The 19,485-nt window shown below is 35.3% G+C and overlaps 1 protein-coding gene across 5 annotated transcripts; it reads right to left on the reverse strand.

The window, feature by feature from the left end:
- Nucleotides 1–2,275: 2,275 nt before the first annotated feature.
- LOC107222395 (unconventional myosin-IXa) lies at nt 2,276–19,166 on the reverse strand. 5 transcript variants are annotated; one of them, XM_046742911.1, is made up of 15 exons: nt 18,792–19,166; nt 17,481–17,531; nt 16,663–16,945; nt 15,490–16,409; nt 14,993–15,291; nt 14,438–14,697; nt 14,002–14,309; nt 13,575–13,912; nt 13,399–13,459; nt 12,874–12,921; nt 11,153–11,473; nt 8,908–9,888; nt 8,719–8,832; nt 6,312–8,521; nt 2,276–6,151 (listed from the first exon to the last, which is right to left on the reverse strand). In XM_046742911.1, the coding sequence occupies exons 4-15, from the start codon at nt 16,398–16,400 to the stop codon at nt 4,971–4,973; spliced, it is 7,032 nt and encodes a 2,343-aa protein (XP_046598867.1). In that variant the 5' UTR covers nt 16,401–16,409; nt 16,663–16,945; nt 17,481–17,531; nt 18,792–19,166; the 3' UTR covers nt 2,276–4,970. The 5 variants fall into 5 exon arrangements, with proteins under 5 accessions (XP_046598867.1, XP_046598868.1, XP_046598869.1 ...); XM_046742913.1 differs by having other exon boundaries at nt 2,277–5,065; nt 5,153–6,151; nt 16,663–17,531; nt 18,792–19,164; XM_046742912.1 differs by lacking the exon at nt 12,874–12,921 and having other exon boundaries at nt 16,663–17,531.
- Nucleotides 19,167–19,485: the final 319 nt, after the last annotated feature.

The following is a 19,485-nucleotide window of genomic DNA, read 5'->3' on the forward strand; positions in this document are numbered from 1 at the left end:
TTAAAATAGATAAATGAGATTTCTTTTTCATTGAACTCAGTTTTAACCGATAAATTTTCTCAACATATTATATATACCCTAATGTTGTGGTAACACGCATTCTCACGTCATACATCGAAGAAAAATAACAAGTATATGATATATATACACATGCATACGCAAATATATACATATATATATATATATTTATATATATATTTATATGTATATATATATATATATATATATATATTTATATGTATATATATATATATATATATATATATATATATATATATATATATATATATATATATATATATATATATATATATATATATATATATATATATATATATATATATATATATATATATATATATATATATATATATATATATATATATATATATCTGTATATCTATATCTGTATATGTATTTATATATATACGTACATATATACACATATATCGTGCTTAGATTTATGCCAAGACACAAACGGGAAGAGCATAATATCGCGACGTTTTAGTGGTTCTAGCTTCAGTTATCTCGATGGGGCATTTTTGGACAATGTCAATATCAAACATTACGAGTATAGGGAGGCAAAGATGATAGATGTGTGCTCATTATACTTGGACATGGTTTGACGGAGATGTAGGTAGCACATGGATGGCACCAACACAAAATCATTGTTAATTACACTACTACGGTATAGTAGTTATAAAAAAAGGAAAAAAAAAAGAAGACAAATGCGTGAAAAATTAAATGAAAATTCATCAAAAACTTTAAATAAATTCACCCTATAGATACACAACAAATTTGTACAGAATAAAAATATATGATACATCGCTATATTTCATAATGTTACTGATATGATTTTGTGCCTCGTGACATAATGGAGCAAGCATGTTAATCATATATACATATATATATGATTATATATCATATATATCATATATATCTACCCAATACCATCAAGCGCCCAGTTTTGAAACCTGCAGCGCGAATCAAAACCACACCATAATCTCAAGAATGGATCAATTTCCAAACCACTGCACCGATGAGTAGGTATATAATATAAAATTGTCGAGGACTCTAGGGGCAATCTATCTCGGGATTACTGGGTGATACAAGGTTTCATACGTCTGCATTTATCAGGATATTCAAACCTCGCGCACAGGTTCTCACCGATCATCTCGAATTAGATCCGATGGAATTAACGTTACGAGATTAGAGTTCAGGTCTGACACCTAAGCTCAATAATGCCTCTCCGCATAACGTACAGGGTATCCCTGTTCCGAGAACAAGAAATATCGGGCATGCGTCGTATACGGAAGGCTAAATAAATATTTCATAACGCAAAAATGATAAAATATCAGTGATTCCACTACTGCCGGTGTCTTTATTAATTAATTATTTTACGAGCACAACCCGAACCGACATTCGCTTGCTTCTACGCGTACGTATTTTTTCCGATCTATGATTGTATAACGATATGTGCGAAATTGAATAATGACAATAAAAGTCAGATATCGCGAACGAAAATGAAGACAATCGGTCTACGATTAACGATACGTAGTAAATGCTACTAGCGTTGAATAACATCGCGTATGATGTGACATTATACTGTTCGTGTTTTCAATTCAATTTTAATTGCTGAATTCCATTCCCGGTAAATGCTTGAACTCTGTTACCGAAACGCCGTGTACGTCGTGATAGGCGGGCGGAAATAAAAAAAAAATAAAAATATTTGCACCTAGAGCCACTCGATTAGTCGAAACTTGATTTTTTTTTTCTTTCTATAACTAAACTAGTATATAGAAATCTTTGATCGTTATTTTTTTGTTGTACGAGGATAGTTTTTCAAGCAATGAATCTGATTACTGATTACACAATATTGTCATGAATGTTTGTCTACCTACTCAATCTTACACTTATCATGGTGACATCGCATCTATACCTCAGGAATAGAACTTGGATTTAGATTTCTGTCATAATAATCCCCGAATATATGTATAGAATACGTGTATAAGTTATATTTAATAACAAAATTATTAAGTAGAATCACTGCTCGCACCTGGCACCCATGAAAAGCACCATGCACAATAGAAGCGTATGTGTTCATAATATATTAGTTAATAATAATGATTAATGTTTAGTTATTGTAATGTGAATATTTGTTGACACACACACACACACATGTACACATATAGATATATATATATATATATATATATATTATATAACTATATGTATATACACGTCTATACATATGTATATGCATATATATAAATATATATATATATATATATATCTATATGTGTACATGTGTGTGTGTGTGTGTCAACAAATATTCAGATATAAATCTAAATAAACCGCACAATCTTATCCCATGAAACAGTACAACACTCAAGTGCGTCATAAACCGTGCTGTGGCTAATATGTATAAGTTAAAAACAATTTCTTTGCCATAATTTCATTAATAACATTGTGTTTTTGTTCAAGCTCACCCAGATGTCATGGCAATAATAGGAAAATAACAATTATATTGATTTATATTTTTTAATCTTCTAATTTTTTAGCTTTCTTAAATTACTATTTCTTTTCTCGTTTAATGTAACTCTATCTCTTCAAGTTATTTTATTTATATACTTTAAAATATATAAAGCATAAAAGGTTCGAACCAATCGTTCACTTTTAAAATAGTCTAAAAGAGTTAAAAATATTTTGCCGACTGATATCGATTAAACTCGTTAAAAACTGTGATTCGTATTGTTATCTATGATCAATTCTATTCTTTTTCAATTTTCCCTTTTAAAAACCTCTCAAAGTAACAATATTGTAGTTAAATAGAATTAAGAATAGCTTTTGGAAGAACAGACAACATTTTGTTTGTTTTTTTTTTCTTTTTTCTTTTTTCTTTTTTTCAAGTGACGAGTGCACAATCCTAGTACGCTTAGTAAAACCGGTTATTTACAGAATTGAGTTTTCAACACAATTATACACGGATTACGTGAATATGTAGGCTCATGCTACCAATCAACACAACCTATACGTAGAACAGTGTGTTATTGATCTCTATCCTTGTCTATACGTTATTCCTAATTGAATATTAAATTCCTTTTGCGGCAAGGTACAAAGTGGGATCGATTTTTAGAAAAGAAAATTATTAATGAAAAGCCACGTATGTTGTAAATAAAGGAGTAACAATATACATCCATTAGTAACACGAGCCACCTGCGAGTTTCTTGTGATTTTTAGACTTACAAGTTATACAGTGCTGTTTGATTACGCTAAAAAGGTACATTGAGTCCTTAGAAATCTCACAAAAAGAAAGAATATCAATTGATAACACATAATATTCCAATTTAGGTATTATGCTTGAAAATTGATCATCGAAATTTCTATTGTACATAGATCATCATTGTCCTGATTATTAAAACACTGGGTTATAATATCATGTTGCAGTCGCAATTATTCATTTAAAGGATGTACTCACACAGTATGACTATGCATTCAATTTATACTCAATTAACTATCAAAAAACTTAACTCTGATATGGAATCAAACGACACGCGTTTTCGTCGAGTAATTTCCCAAAGATTACTTTTCCACTATTATTACCAATTTTTTGTTCGCTTAAACTTGAAGTAAAATTATGTAAGATGTGTGAATTGAGACAGTAAAAGCAAACCTAACAAAATCAAATAGATGATGAAAGAAATAAAAGAAATGTTTGAAATCGATTAACAAACTAAAATGATAATTTGCTTAACAGACAAAGTTCAATCAGTCTGCCCCCATTCAGTGTCTCTGCATAAAAAGGCACGAAATAAAAATATTCTTAAAAACAAACCGCGAGAAAAATTAAAAGAATTCGCTAGTATTGAATGCTACTTCCTAGGGCAGCATGAAAAAAAAAATGCCTACTGACAATAGTAGTAGAAATATAATCTTGGCAACATTTTCATAAATGTAACAATAATAACAGAATATCATGGAACAGTAGTATAATATGTACAGTGTACACACTATATTTTGGTTTATTCTAATTTTTTGCTCTCTCTTAATGCAAAAAGTATTTTTGATAACTTTCTCCCTTGGTTCTCGTAATTCAAGTAGTATTTTTTTAACCGTTTTGACTACACGGCTTAGTGCTTGGATAAAAAATATTGGCTAAAGATTTCCAAGCATATATTTGTTAACTCCATATTTTTCATCTACGAATATTTCTACGACTCTATTCATGACTACCTAGGTAACTCGATTGACGTTGAGTGCAAAAAAAAAATAATACTTAAACTTTTCATTAGCCTACAATTGAAAGAAGCATACCTTATTGAAAAAAAAAAGAAAAAAAAATAGTTGTTACAATTAATTTTTTCTATTCCAAAATTGAGCTTTCAAAACATCGGAATATTTGCGCGAGATAATTGCTATACAGTGTAAACGATTATAGCAAAACTAAAAATACGAAATGAATGCCCAAATAATGGCCACTAAACTCCTATGAACAGCAGTCTTTTGTAAGGAATGCATTCTAAATAATATAAAATTATATCATGACAGTTTCCCGAACTCTCGTAAAGCAGATTTAGTGCAAGGTACATAAAAGAAATAAGTGACATTCAAGAATCTAGGCAATAGATAGCCTGATGAAAGTGCCGATGTATATATCTTGCCTTATTTGATAAGCTGAAATGCTTTTTTATGCAATTATTACTTCCTTTTGCATTCTCTGCATAATTTCTGCAAGCTTAATGATTGCATGTCATTACCAATTTTTCATTGGATGGAGTCAACAAATTTTCAACCTACCTTACGTCAATTTTCACTAACATCAAATTCCCAATATTGTTAGCAAACGACGATTAAAAGCTGAACCACGGAGAAGTTACACTAAGAGCCAATTTGTTGCTCAAAATATCGATATTTTTCACATCATCTAGTATACTTAACGAGCAAAGTTATCTGTGGGTAAGAACTACTGGTCATACCATTACCATATCTTCGTCAACGTTAACAGTGGGAAAGGCATTATCTGCTGAACTTTGTCTTTGGATAATCTTCTTCCGTGGGATGCCATCTGAAATGTGAAAAAATTTCGTCACTTTCGACCTATAAATGGATATAATTTCTGCTTCTACTATTCCTACAAGGATAACAAACTTACCGGAAGAAGGTGGCATGATTTCGTCAAGGGAACCATCATCTAAATCTGTAGCAGATAAGAGTAGATCGTCATCTGACGAAGCTCTAGTTAGACTTGGCAAAGTCGATGTGAGTAGTGCTTTCTCCTTCTGAATTTCTTGAATGTGACCAACGAGAATTGCCTCTTCCTCATCACCCCTTTCGCTACTGTTGCCACGTCCCAAAGTGCTAGAAGTTACAGGCCCAAGCTCCTCAGGGCTGAAAATCTTCGAAGATCGAAGACTGGAAAGGCGATGAGTAGCAGTACGGCAAGCATACTCGAGAGTACATATATCATCTAGAGTAGCTCTAACAACTCGTAGCTTCTCTTGTACAATTGTCTCGACGCATCGTGTCTGCCTACCGACATCTTGCAGCGAATCCTGCGCAGGTAGTGTTCGATTTGTTCTCAAGATACAAGGTGCAAATACTATGGCCAGCGCTGATGATGACATTCTATTATCAACTTCATGAAGAGCTACTCTCGCCAAATGGACGATCAATCGTTCCATTAGATCAAAATTAGGTTTTGGCAGCTTTTTCAATATTGCAAAAAGGGTACAAATTCTATCATGTGGATCTGTGAGATTGGCTGCATGTAGAAAATCATCATAGTATTCGAAAGTCAGCAACGGTTCAGGCATATCTCTGAAGAAACTCTTCAACACAGCAGCCAGAACGTGTACTTGATAATTTTCAAAGTCTACATCTTCTAAAGCACCTTCGTCCATTTTTAACTTCAATTCTTTCACTTTAGAGCTCACCCCGCTCTTTCTATATAAGCCCTCTGTATAAAGACCATGCAGCTCTATTGTTGTAATTAATCTATCTACCACCAAAGGTACTTTTCCATCCCCGCAATCCAGCTTGAATAGTGGAATACCGAAAACCTTGCGTGAATTCATTTCAGACGTTATTCCTTCTTTTCCACATTCCGCTGTCGCTTTTCCAAAGCACTTTTTATGACATGTTAATTTACAATCTGAAACGAAAAATTAAGGCATGTTTTTATACCAAGCATTCTAATATAAGTGTAATACGTCGAAATAAAAAATCCGTCATGAAATACCATATAGTTAGGTGTGATTTAAGGACCTGGATAAGTTTCAGTAAAAATATTTATGAATATACTCTATACTTACTTTGGCAGACAAGTCCCCTCTCGATTGGCCACATGAAGAACGAGGTGCAAACTTCGCAAGCTGTTGGGATGTTGATTATAGTCAACTGGAAAGTGTGATTGCCATGATGTATTGCTTCTTCTTGCTTCCGTTTTTTATCCTTTTTCCGTTTGCTCTTGCTTTGTTTCTCAGGAGCTTCGTTTTTGACAAGAGTCATGAATTCATTCATAAATCCCCGAAACGCGTTCACACCCATTGTAACAGGGAAGTCCTCTCTAGTGTTTTCTTGTTTACAAACTGTTTCCATAACGTGCAAAAAATTTGCTATTAGATCTGTGTACTTAATGTTTCCTTCGACTCCTTGCTGAATGACAACACTGTAGGTAATGACCAAGTCCTCTTTGAATTTCCCTAACGCTAGTTTAAAAACACGATCCACTTCGCTTGGCTTTTTACCCTCTTCCTGGCCTTCCATTTTGTATATTTTCTTTGTAATAAAGTCTTGCATAAGTCCAAGTTCCTTGGCATCTGAAATTATTTTATCAGTGCTGTCTGAAAATGCCGAAGTTCCCGTCAAACTGAATTTTGGTACCACGGGTTGTTTATTAGATTCATATGCTGATCGTAATTTTCTTTTCCTTCTATCTGGTGCATTCATAGATAAGCACGGTATTCTATTTACACCTCCATTTTGAATACACTTGACGTGATAAAGTTGTTTGCAATCCGCGCACTTGAATCCCTGCGTCACAAACGCATCCATTTTTTCGTTACAACAAATACAAACGTCATCCTTAGAGTATCGGGCTACTTTTCTGAATCTATGGCCAGCAAGGAAAAGCTGGTTACCTTTCCATTCCATTTCTCCCAAACCTGGAGGAAGTTTCAAGTCATTTGGACTCGTATCAGCTCCTAAACTTTTATCGACACTAAGCCCAGAAACTTTAGTAGCAGGATCTGAATTTCTTCTGTGCAATTCCAACGTTGGTACAGCGTTTGCTCTATTACGTTTTCCGGGTTGCTGAACTTTATAAATCGGTTCATGCTTATTTACTGGCCAGTCTGTAACAGATCTCGTTGCTGGATCATTAGAAACCTGTTTTCTAGTCCAGACATTGGACGATTTATTCGAGTCCCCCTCTTTTATGGTACCGAGGAAAAGATTTCGTGCTTCATTTGTATTTGATTCAGATACACTATCGCCCATGGATCGACACTGGGCCTCTCTTGTAGGCCGATTTTTCCGAGCACATCTGACAGGAACATCTGGTTCTGACTTTTCTTTTATCATTGTATCTTTTTCTTTGGGGAGCGGAGAAGTTTTGTATGGCATCTTCATAGAAGTTTCGTGCATCGATATGTCAATTTTCCCAGTTGTATCTCCTTCAGAGTTTTGTCGACGTAAGACATAATCTTTGATATCCTTATTTAAACCAAAACGATCCATTTTCGTTAATGCATTAGTTACACTTTCCAAACGGTCATTTGGCATAGTATTCTCACTGAGCCTTCTCTGCTCTCGACTCGTGGCACTTTCGTTTCGCAAAAAACGGCTATTAGAGTCGTGCTTGACGTTGTAATTTGCGGCTTCCGTCAATCGCTCCAGCTTGGCTTGATCCAGAAGGTTTTCATTAATATTTTGATATTGTGAAACGTTGGTAGATTGAGTAATGGTAGATACATCTGATCGTCTTCGCCATATATCAGAGTTGGGACTATGCGTCAGACTTAAATGAGGACATCTAACTTGAGGAGATGGAAACACTGGTGACGACGTGAACATTGGTGGGGCACTTTGAACAGCGTTGGGCGTTTCGACGTCAAGTTCACAGTCACTATAACCAGTTGATGTACTGTCTGTTCTTCTATTAGTTACAGATGTTCTATTTATATGTATTAAATTCGTATTGAGAGAAATCGATGGATTTGGTTCGCCTCGCTTTGTTCTCGTAATCGGAACAGGCTTGTTATTCAAGTTACCACTGACAACATTTTCTTGAGAATAGTGAGACTCAGAGCTATCAGCACTAACTTGAGATTCAAAACTTCTTAAGCTTGCCAAACTTTCAAGACTCCCTTTGCGCTCTGTTACATCTTCACCATACAACGGCTCTACCATTTTCAGGGGTGTAGAAGGATCAGTCAACAATCGTTTGTTAGCTGTTAACTTTCGCTTAGAGTAGGAAATGTTTGAGTCAACAACCAGAGCCTCTTTATTCTTGTCCTCGATCCTGTAATATTAAATGCGCGTTTAATATGTTTATAGGACTAGCGAACTGTCGTGATAAAAATTTGATGAGAAAACTAACTAGGGAAACAACAGAGTCCTTGTAAAATTCGGCTTTTCAATTAAACATTCATGCTACTCTGTTTTATGCCGAAAACTGTGATCCAATAAATAATTACATTGGAAAACTATTGCACATACCTTAAAGGTGGTAGAATAAATTCATGAGATTCTGCCTTCTTTGGTGGGTCAGAAGGTAATTCTTCGCTAGAAACTTGTGATGCTTGAGATAAAAATTGCTCTTCGTTATTCGTCCTAAAAACATATAATATTTTATTAATCTTCTATAAGATGTGGGTTAAAAAATTATAAAAAAACGAAACTACGCACTCATCGCCATCGCGACATCTGTTGAAATCTCTATTGTCTGCAAATGTAGAGTCTTTATAGTCTGTACCCATGTGGTTCAATTTCTTAACTGCAACATCAGTATTCTCAATTCTTCGTCGCTGCAATTCCTGGTCGGCCAAAATATCAGTCACAATTGTTCGTTTTTTCTTCATGTCATAATACATTTTTCTTGCAATATTTCCTCTGACACAGGCTTGAAAAGCAATTACACCGGCTCTAAGCTTTTTAAACCACTTCTGCTGTTTGTAAGCCTTCCACAAAGCCTGAATGCGAACTGCTGCTTCACGTGCACGTATACTTTGTGCTAATCTCTGAGCGCTAACCATTCTCCAAAACGATTGGACTTGAACAGCAGCATTTTTTAGTCTAATGAACTTTCTTCTTTCAAGACAAGCTCGAAACCACTTCTGTATGGTTGTGATGCTAGTTATGATTTGCTGATGCAATTCAATATCCAATTTGATTTTTTCTGATTCCCGTAGAAATACTTTAGTGGATCCAAGCTGATAGTTATCCCTGTTCAAATTTAGAGTAAGAAGGAAATCTCTGACGTCCGATTGCGAACTGAGAAGGCCTTTAGGAAGTAGCATCCGATAAAGTTGAATGAACTCTTCATAGGCCAGCCTGACATTGAATCCAGCTTGTCTGATTCGTACAGTTTCTAGCATACCAGTGTACCTAAGCTGCCGCTGCACAGTTTCTTCATCAAACTTGTTAGGAACCTTATTAGCATTACTTTTAATGCATCGAATAAAGAAGGGATTAGCCTGGTTCAAAGTGTCCATTAAGCTGTGCAGGCTTTGCTGAAATTGTGCTGAAACCGTCATCGGTTGTTTTCTTGCTTTTCCAGGACCACCTCCTGTACCATAGCTCTGAGTCCGCCCAGCAAGTGTTTTAACAGTTTGGAGATTTTTTAAGCCTTTTTTCCCCCGTTCCCGTGGTCGGAATGATTTGTTCTTCCTATGAAATCATAAGTCTTCATTATTCAATCGAACAAAGTAAAGCAAGATGCATTAAATAATCACTTGTATGCGTATGACAGGAAATAGATTAAGGAAAAAACGAATTTATTGAAGCAGTCTAGGCATAGAGGCATGTAGGTTCTAAGTATAAAAGTGCTAGGCAGCACAATCAATTAGAGCATGGCATTGTTGTAAAGTTACAGTTGCTATATCATAAATTACAAGGGTACCGGATCCAGTTGATATTTAATTTTGGATATTGAAATTATTGACATGGTGAATAATTTGATAGTTATACACGTATATATACACGTATATATACACGTATAATATGTATACACGTATACACGCCTCGTTTTATTGCTAGTGTAAAAAATTAAAAGGCCGTGGGAACTATTCCAAAGCATTTTACTTAATGGAAAGTTCATCACCTTTGCATATATTCCAAGCATAACATGTATAAATCAAGCAAATTCAATTGCAATATTCCTTAATTCAGTGCTAAATACGTGATAACGTGGTTTTTTGGAACTATAGAACCTAAGGTATCAAATATTTTGTCACACTGCATGCAATAACATATTTATTACAAAATAAAATTGAAATAAATTTGAATTTCTTCAGAAAATTCAAATAGTTATCACTGTATTACTAATCTGAGCAACAATGGAATAATAAAAGAATCTTATTTCTATGAAAGATCAAGCATGCTTGAATCACTGCTACATACAGAGCGTGTGTCATATAAATTCAAAAAATTGTTTTAATGAAATGACACAGGTGTGAATGAATGAATGAAATTGTGATATGAATCCAAAAAACCAATGATCACAATTGATAAATACATCACATGAGTGCAACAAGAAATGATTTGCGATACTTTGTGAAGATAACAGCTGAAGGATTTTTTGAAAGTGTCATTTACATTTTTGGAACGTACCTTCTGCATTAAAAATTTAGAAAAAAAATTTTGTACGTGAGTGTAATTGACTGTAATTAATTATTGTAACTTCTTGAGAGGAGTTCCGAATTATTAGATAGTATACGAATACATTCGTAAGAGTACGAATCTGTGAGACGCAAAAGCTACAATGCATTTTTGTTAGAGGGGATCTCAATTAAAGTTATCTACAATATAGCTGTATTTTTTTTTTAAATAACCCTTCACCAAGAATAGTTTCATACAATACATGTACTTGGCACAGGAATAGAAAAAAAAGCTCTCGTGAGAAGTTACTTCGTTACCGATATTAATAACATACATAACGATCTGATTAGCGCGTTCCATGACGTTTGCTTCGTCTTTAGGAAGCACCTTCTCTAGAGGCATATGAGTGCCCCGCCTGAACTTATTATGGCCATCAGATAGATCTTCCCTTCCCTTTATTAAGCAATTCTTCGATGGAGAAACATTCGTTGCATGTTGAACCTGATTTACGTTTCTAAACTGCGGCCAAGATAGCCGGTTGTTGTTTACACTGTCGTGGTTTTCGTTTTGTGTTAATGTGGCAGTTGGAGTTGTTGGTTGTAAGCAGACACTGCGCTGCTTCTGATAACTTGGTAGACGACTATGTTTGTGTGAACTGAAAAATGCTATCATGCTTAGCCATTCTTCTGGCGATACAGTGCTTCGGACAATATTATGATGTTAACAATATTCAGCTTAATTACAATTTCTCGAGTATAAAGTGAAATACTGATCAATCATTATCCTGTACTAGGAAAACAATTCTTGAAAATATATTACAAATTAGAGGCACAGAAAAAAAATAAACGATCAATTACAGGTAACGAGGTGATGGTCATGCCAATTAAATAGTTAAAGTACAACAGTTGTGAAACACTGTAAGTGATTGCAAAGAACATTATCCTAAAAAAAAAAAACAATTCTATTTTCACTTTATAATCGACTCTGCACAGAATCTTCAGACATAAAATGTTTTTCTTTAAGGTCAAGATATTTTCAGAGCCATGAATGCCTAACAATAAGATGGCAATAGAGATATAGTTTCCAGAACTGTATGGCGGTAGTTTGTAACGCTAATGCAGTTTGATCTGATGCCTATGGATGATAAGAATCAAATCGAATGCTTGTTATACCATTACTCCTGACATGCTGGAAGGTATACAAAACAATGCGCTGAATAAAATGATGGAATGTCATGGTCGTGAGATAATATGATGGTTTCATTGCATTCCAATCACATCTAACAAAGAAAAATGAATTTTGTATAATGGATATCGAAAATTGAAAAAAAAATATTAAACACATAAATTTTCTAACATCATCACATGAATTTACAAAAAGAAATTAATAATGGCAGCAGCAATAAAGAAACACTTTCTTAATCACTGCCGCTTCAGTAAAGTATGCATGATGAGCCAGAACTATTGCCTTATAGACTACAGAGTTTCCTGCAAAAATCTGCAACTGAACCGTTTTTTACTTTTTATAGGAAAATTGTTATTTGCCAATTGCCTATCCAATTTGCCTGTTCTGAGTTAGCCGATGCTACCGGATTGGCCAATATCGAATGACTGTAATTTACAAATGACAAATTTCCTATCAGAAATAAAAAACGCTTCAGTCGTAGATTTTCATGAGCAATACGATGGTAGCTTATGGACCGATAGTCCTGGGTCACCCAGTATATCTGTCACTCAACTTGTGATGAATTTTTAAGATATTTTGAATGGAATTACATACTGTATTGTTCAGTGTATAAGCCAACCCCGCATTTAATACGACCCCCAATCCTGAGAAAGTATTTAGGGTGTTTCACTTAGTTACCTGCACAAGACAGGTCCGCGTATAAGACACAGACGATTTAGACAGATGCTGCCACCGACAAAAAAATCTCGACTTATATTTGGAACATTACGGTATTTTGATAATAATTGTAAATTCATGATCGCAAATTGTGACGAGTAGGACCTAACTTTTTAACGAAAACATTAATAGTGGATCGATGAGACCACTTACGCTATTCGGTTAATAGTAAGATTGACAGCCGATAACGTCACAAGATGGCTATAGGAAGAAAAGACAACACAACCTATGTAAATGTAATTGATACTTTAGATTTAATTCTTCACACATTTTAGTACTCGTTTGCAATTATTATATTCATTAATATTGCTTGCCTGGTGGTACAAAAATGTTTCTCGTTGCCTAACATGTTCCCAGTGACATTTGAAACTTCGTAAATGAATATGAATGATAAATTTTCAAATATTTCTCAAACTTGTAAAAATTATTGCATTATGCTGTTTGTTTCCAGTAAAGAATTCTGTACAGCAGATATGAAAATAAATATCACAACACTCTTTACTTCTTGTTACTTTCGAATGTGACAGATTCAAATTTTAAATATCTAATGTCAAATAAATTGAATAAACCTGGTATATTAATTTACGTGAGTTCAAACAGTCACCAATGACTAAGTTGAATAAGTTCTACATTTATACCGACACAAGGTGAGCTACTAATAATGAAATTATTAATTACCTTATCAAATTTTCATTGGGTGTCCTGTACCTATTTTGCACAGAAGATTTGTTCCCGTCAGCTAGAATTAAAGAAATTAATTTACTTTATGATTTGTGATGGAAAATTGCAGTCGTTAACCAGATTTTGATTTCATGATAAATTGCGAGATTACATGTCGATCAAATTTTACCCACCTCTGCCATGTCTATGTGCCCGACCTGCTTCCTGAAATGCAAAGTGTGCACGGAAAAAAGCTCTAAGGATCGCCCATCTGAACACTGCAACAGGATCTGCTCCGACTAGCTCTCGAACAAAGGCAAGGGAAGAATTCTTTAAAACACCCACAACCCCATCTGGACGCATCAAATCAAGATTTTTCTCTCTCATATTCGCTGCTTGATATTTGACAGTCCCGGCATAATGTCTTACAACAAATGCTGCCTCACGACGCTGAGGTGCTTCATAAAACGGTGAATCTTTGTGTACCGAATTAAATTTCTGCAGTAGTGTCTCATTCGTTGCACCAGGAAAGCTGAAACAGAATTTGAATTACGGAATAAGGAAAATGATAAAATTTTAAATTAGATATACATTTAATGGAGGAATTAAGACAACACTGACTTGCATTGATCGTCAAGAAGGCATAGAAGACCGTTAGGTTTTCCCTCGATAAGGTGCAGACAGCCTGAGTTATCACTGTACCCAATATCAGTCCATCTTATACCTTGCTTTCTATATTCCCGCTGTTCGTATTGGAAAACGTGCTGATTGAAATAATGTTGCAATTGTTCGTTCGCGTAATTAATACACAGTTGTTCAAAGCTATTGCACATCTTAAAATCTTCGAACCCAAAAATGTCCAAGACACCAATACTATTTCCTTGGTGATCTCTCAATGTGTCTTTTTTTGACAACAGAGCATGGTTCACCTAAACAGCAATCAAGGAGTAACATAATCATGTAAATTTAAAGTATTGTTTAACGACAAAACAATGGAGTAAAAATGGAATTGAATAGAAAAATCAGAAATACATGCCATCAAATGACTTATTGTTACCTGGAGGACGATCCAATCAAATAGTGCTCCATACAAACACTTAGCCATTGCATCTCTGGCAGCAATTGCTTCTGGAAGTCTGTAATTGATTACTAATGTTTCACCTGACGCTCTTGCTCTCTTGGCAGTCAATGCAGCTAGTAGCGTGTCTTGTTTTACCCTGAGTAGCTCAGAGATAAGCGCTACAACTTCAGGGTTCTTAACTGCAACAGCTTCGTCGTGGTGATGATATGACTTTCGGGGTTGAAACTCCACGTTACCTGGAAATTATAAATCAAAATACAATGTAAATAGTCTTCAAAAAAAAAAAAGCCACATTGTTTCTTTAGGTAAATCTTGTAAAAGAATTATTTATACAGGAAATCTCTGGCGAAAGGGCAACTTCAGAGCCACGTGCGCCACCGCCAGCACCAACACACGAATAACTTTTATGTGTGCCAAGCGTAGCAGACAAATTATGCGAATGAGAACTTGTGCATGTGTTGACGCTGGCGATGTGCGCAAGACTCGAAGGTTGCCCTTTAACCAGAGATTCCCTGTATATACATTAATTACCAAGCAATAGAACTGCAGACAAAACAGCAAATAATCGTCTCTGCTTCTCAGGAGTGAATCCGACCATTTCCATTGACTGCTTTAGCCTAGAGAATTCATGTCTTTCGTCGATATTCTCAAGTCCGTAACACCCGCTTTTATTCAAATAATTATATTGGTCTGTAGTTCCAAGATGAAGCACTTTCCTCTCTTGTTCACTGGCTCCAGCCAATAAATAGTAGAATACATGGTAGTTTCTTTCATTCTTTCCTTGTGACACTATCCTTGACTTCTCTAGGAGATATTTTTGAACCACTGCTCTGTAAGTCAAAATATAAAAGATTGTTAGGAAAAGTTATTCGAACTATCTGTACATAAGAATGTAAAATGACATTTAAAAATAGGCATTGAATTTCGAATATTCAATTAATTCCTGAAGGTGTTTCCAGAACAAAAATTAACTCATATATTACTCGTCCAGAATTGCGTGACAAGAATAAATCAGAATATCGACTGACCCGTGAACCATTCCATTTTCTTTGTAGTTGACTTGAATGAATTTGCCAAACCGACTGCTATTGTTGTTGTGTGCCGTTTTGGCATTGCCAAAAGCTTCCAGAACTGGCCCAGCACTCAGAATAGTTTGTTCCACTCCGCTACCATGTGATCCTTTTTGACTGAGAGCAGTCAAATGATGCAATAGAAAATTAGTTGATTCGGTTTTTCCGGAACCACTTTCTCCACTAATAACGATACATTGATTCCGCTTTTCTTTGAGCATACAGTGATATGCTGCATCAGCTATTGCAAATATGTGCGGTGGTATGTCGGGACCAAGTCTTCGGTTTTGGTACAATTTAACATACTTTGGATTATAAATGGGATAGAATTTAAATGGATTTAATGCTATCAAGATACTTCCAACATAGGTGTATATGTTTCCAGCCAAAAATCTTGCCCTTAAATTGTCTAACAGAGTTTGTTCGTTGAGGTCTGGCAGTTGGCAAAGATCGGGGTACTCTTTGTCTCGAGGTTGATACAAGAATCTATTGAAATAGTCCTTCAAGAGTTGAGGATCCATGGGAAATCTGCTGTCAGACCACAAGTAGTCTGACTGCTTTTTGCGTAAATAAAACCTATAGTATTCCTGCTGAGCTGCATTTTTTGGCCATAACAACATCAGGGCTACTGGACACTCCGTTGGTCCGAGTCTTCTCTCTTTGCACACCTGCCCTACAGAATTGCTAACAACTTCGGCTAACTCATAGCTGTTAGCGTGGGTTGCGTCGACAAATCCTAACCGCTCGATTATACATTCTACAATCTCTGCGGATGATGTTTGTTTCGTGGCTTTGATTGAGAGTGCTTCGTATTCAGCGCTCCACTGGCCCACGAATACTTGCACTACTCCTGATCCGTTGCTGTCCATTTTTTAACCCTGAATGAATAATGATAATAGTTAATTTAACAATAGCAACAATTAGGTACATGCTAAGAACAAAGACAAACTTGTCTTTGTGTCGTGAAAATTCTATTTAACTCTGAGTTCAAAGAAAACTTAACTACATCCAGCTTTTTGTTTGCATAAGGAAAATTTGAACTTTGAATACTCATACCTATACAACAAATGCTTATAAATATTACAAATATTAGTTTTTTTCTAATCAATATGAACGCATGATTGGCTTTACCTTGCTCTTACTAGGGTTAATAAGATTGTCCTATGTCGTCTATAAAACACTTCAGAACCACTTCATCTCCTCTCTGCAACGTTGTATCCGCCTGACGTTGGTAGTGTTTAAAATACTTTTTACACATCTTGTTAATAAGCTTCTGATACTTTAGAAATATCGGTTAATTGTGTTTTTTTATGACTTTAAATATTGTTTTACTCAAACACTTGAAAGTTACACTCTTTGACAGTTCTTCGCTGTACCCCATTAACCGCATTCACATAGTAATCTGGTGACCAACCTTTTATTTCAAATCATGAAAGTATATTAATTAGTATGTTACTTTATGTAGCATTAGTTTGTCATTTTAATATACTGATTATTATAAATGTTGTTCTAGTTTTGTTCGTCGTGATACAATTAGAAACTATTTTGCCAAGTTGAATAGTTGTTTCAGTGATATGATTAAATATTGTAAGCTTTTTTGAAACTGTTTCAATATACAGTTGCAAATCAATGGAGGAGTCCCTTAACTAATAAAATACACATAAATTAACAGTCTCAATTATGAACGGAAACCAAAATATACTCTACATCTGTACAATAACAACTAAATTCCTTCAAATACTGGTTTGATCACTCATTTGTAATAATTTGTATGATATAATTCAACTCTCGCCTGCTACTATCGCTGCTGAAATTGAGACTGTTACACAATTTTTCCAATGGACTAGAAAAATCTATAATTTCTTGGAGTTAGGCAGCACTATTATGCCTTGAGTATTATGTGTTTGATGGTTATTAAATTCAATCAATAGTACGATCATTTGAGTTACATTTCACATGATGAATAGAACGAATCATTCCATAACGCAAAATCAGCGCTCCTGAAACAAAAAATAAAACACAGATATTAATTAATGATTTCTGCGAAAAATCATGTGATAGAAAATGGATGTTTACTTTCTTTGAACCTTAATCAATATGAACAAGGATGTTATAAGAAAATCTATTTACTTAGGGTAAGGAACTGAAAACAATCAGTACTTGCTTATCAGTAAAAAATGATGATAATGAATACCCGATAACATTCTGCAATTTTATTCTTTCAATAGTACAACAGAACTAGATGCCCGTATCTGATTTTAATCTATGTATGTACATACATGTGCATTGAGAATTTTCTAGTACCACGTAACATGATACCATCTAAAAGGATCATTCTCCGAAAAATTTATTTTTGATACATGACTATAATGTAAGCATTAGTCGTATCTCAATCAAAATGTGAATAATTGTAAATAATAAAAATATATTCAATTTAAGTTCTTCGTTTCGGAGTACATTGTACTGTGTTATCACTGCTCACAGCAAGAATGTATCATACACAATTCGTAAGCGTTGTGAATCATGTAGTAGTGTTTAACGTTGAATAACGAATTTCAACAATTTTGGCATTCAATAAAAGATATTTTGAGCCTGGTGTTGGCATATTTTTAAACAATCTTTTAACTCCTCGATATTCATGCGAATTACTTTGGATCCACGCCAAAATGTATTTCAGACAGAATCTTTGGTAAAAATATCTTGTTGTTCTCGTTTGATTCGAATATTAAATAAAACGATGAATTCGTGGTAGGAAAAAAGTGTTAAAAAAGACCGAATGGATTGTTGTATTGCAACAAAATCTAATTCTGACTTGATGCATACGTATTTTTTCTCAACCATGGCTGTAGAGATAATTAATTGTCTGAGGATGTGTTGAGTATGATCAAATGAACGAAATGATTCAGTAAAGCGATCAGTCATCAGTCATGTATGATGTGGATATTGCAACGTGAATATTTTGAGAGAGATCATGACTAGTTGGAGATAATTAGAGTATTGTGAGGATAAGCCGAGATCGAACAATAATTTCGACGTAAGAAACGTCACGTTCACGTCGAAACGGGTTATCAAATAGGTCAATTCTGACCAGCGCACTTTTCGAATCATAAACGTGTTGGGCTAGATCGGGGCTTGTCAAACTCTGTAAGCTGGCCTACGATCTTATTTTGGAACCAGGCTGGCTACGGCGATCATTAACTTCCGCGGGTGTCGGGAACCGATCGGCGGTATAGACTAAACATAACAGGATGCACCAATACCTTACGGCTTGCCGAGGATTCGATGGGCTTTGCGGTGAAATTCCTAGTGACAGAAACACTGCTGTACGCGGAACAACAAAAATCTCGGCTCTCACGCATGCTTCTTAAGCCCCGTGTGTTGCCGTCCGGGTCTGTCCCCTTCGCTCGAGGCACAAATACACTTCACCGTTATAGCGTTTAGCGATACTGTTCACTAGTCAGAAGTTTCCACAGTCACCGACCGAACACTACTTACTACGAACGAGATAAAATCAGATGGATAGTTATTCCAGGACAATGATTAAGCCACTAGGCCCTTGCCCAGTTATCGTCCTTCAACTCGTCGTCGGATCCTGCGTCTCGATATATCCACCATTTCGATTTTTACGATCACGTGGGTCTCCCGGCGGGTTTCTATTTGCTGGCGACCCAGCCACGTGACCGTCAGGACGGTATCGATAGAGAAGAGAAATGCCTTCGGAAGCGCTCATAGCTGAGAAGCCGAAAACCTACATTCCCCCACCACCGTGATTGGCGCTCGGCCCGCTAATTTCGTTCATGAGTTACTACCAGAATGAAAAAAAGCCCGGACAGACTGTCACTAGTCATGAAATCAGTATAAAATTTTGTATATTAAAATGATTATCTCGATGCACGAGCAGGAACCGATAACCGAGAGTTCGCGGTGGACAAACAATCTACAATCTAGTCTTTT

This window comes from Neodiprion lecontei, chromosome 6, assembly GCF_021901455.1.
Source record: "Neodiprion lecontei isolate iyNeoLeco1 chromosome 6, iyNeoLeco1.1, whole genome shotgun sequence".
Taxonomy (NCBI): Eukaryota; Metazoa; Arthropoda; class Insecta; order Hymenoptera; family Diprionidae; genus Neodiprion; species Neodiprion lecontei.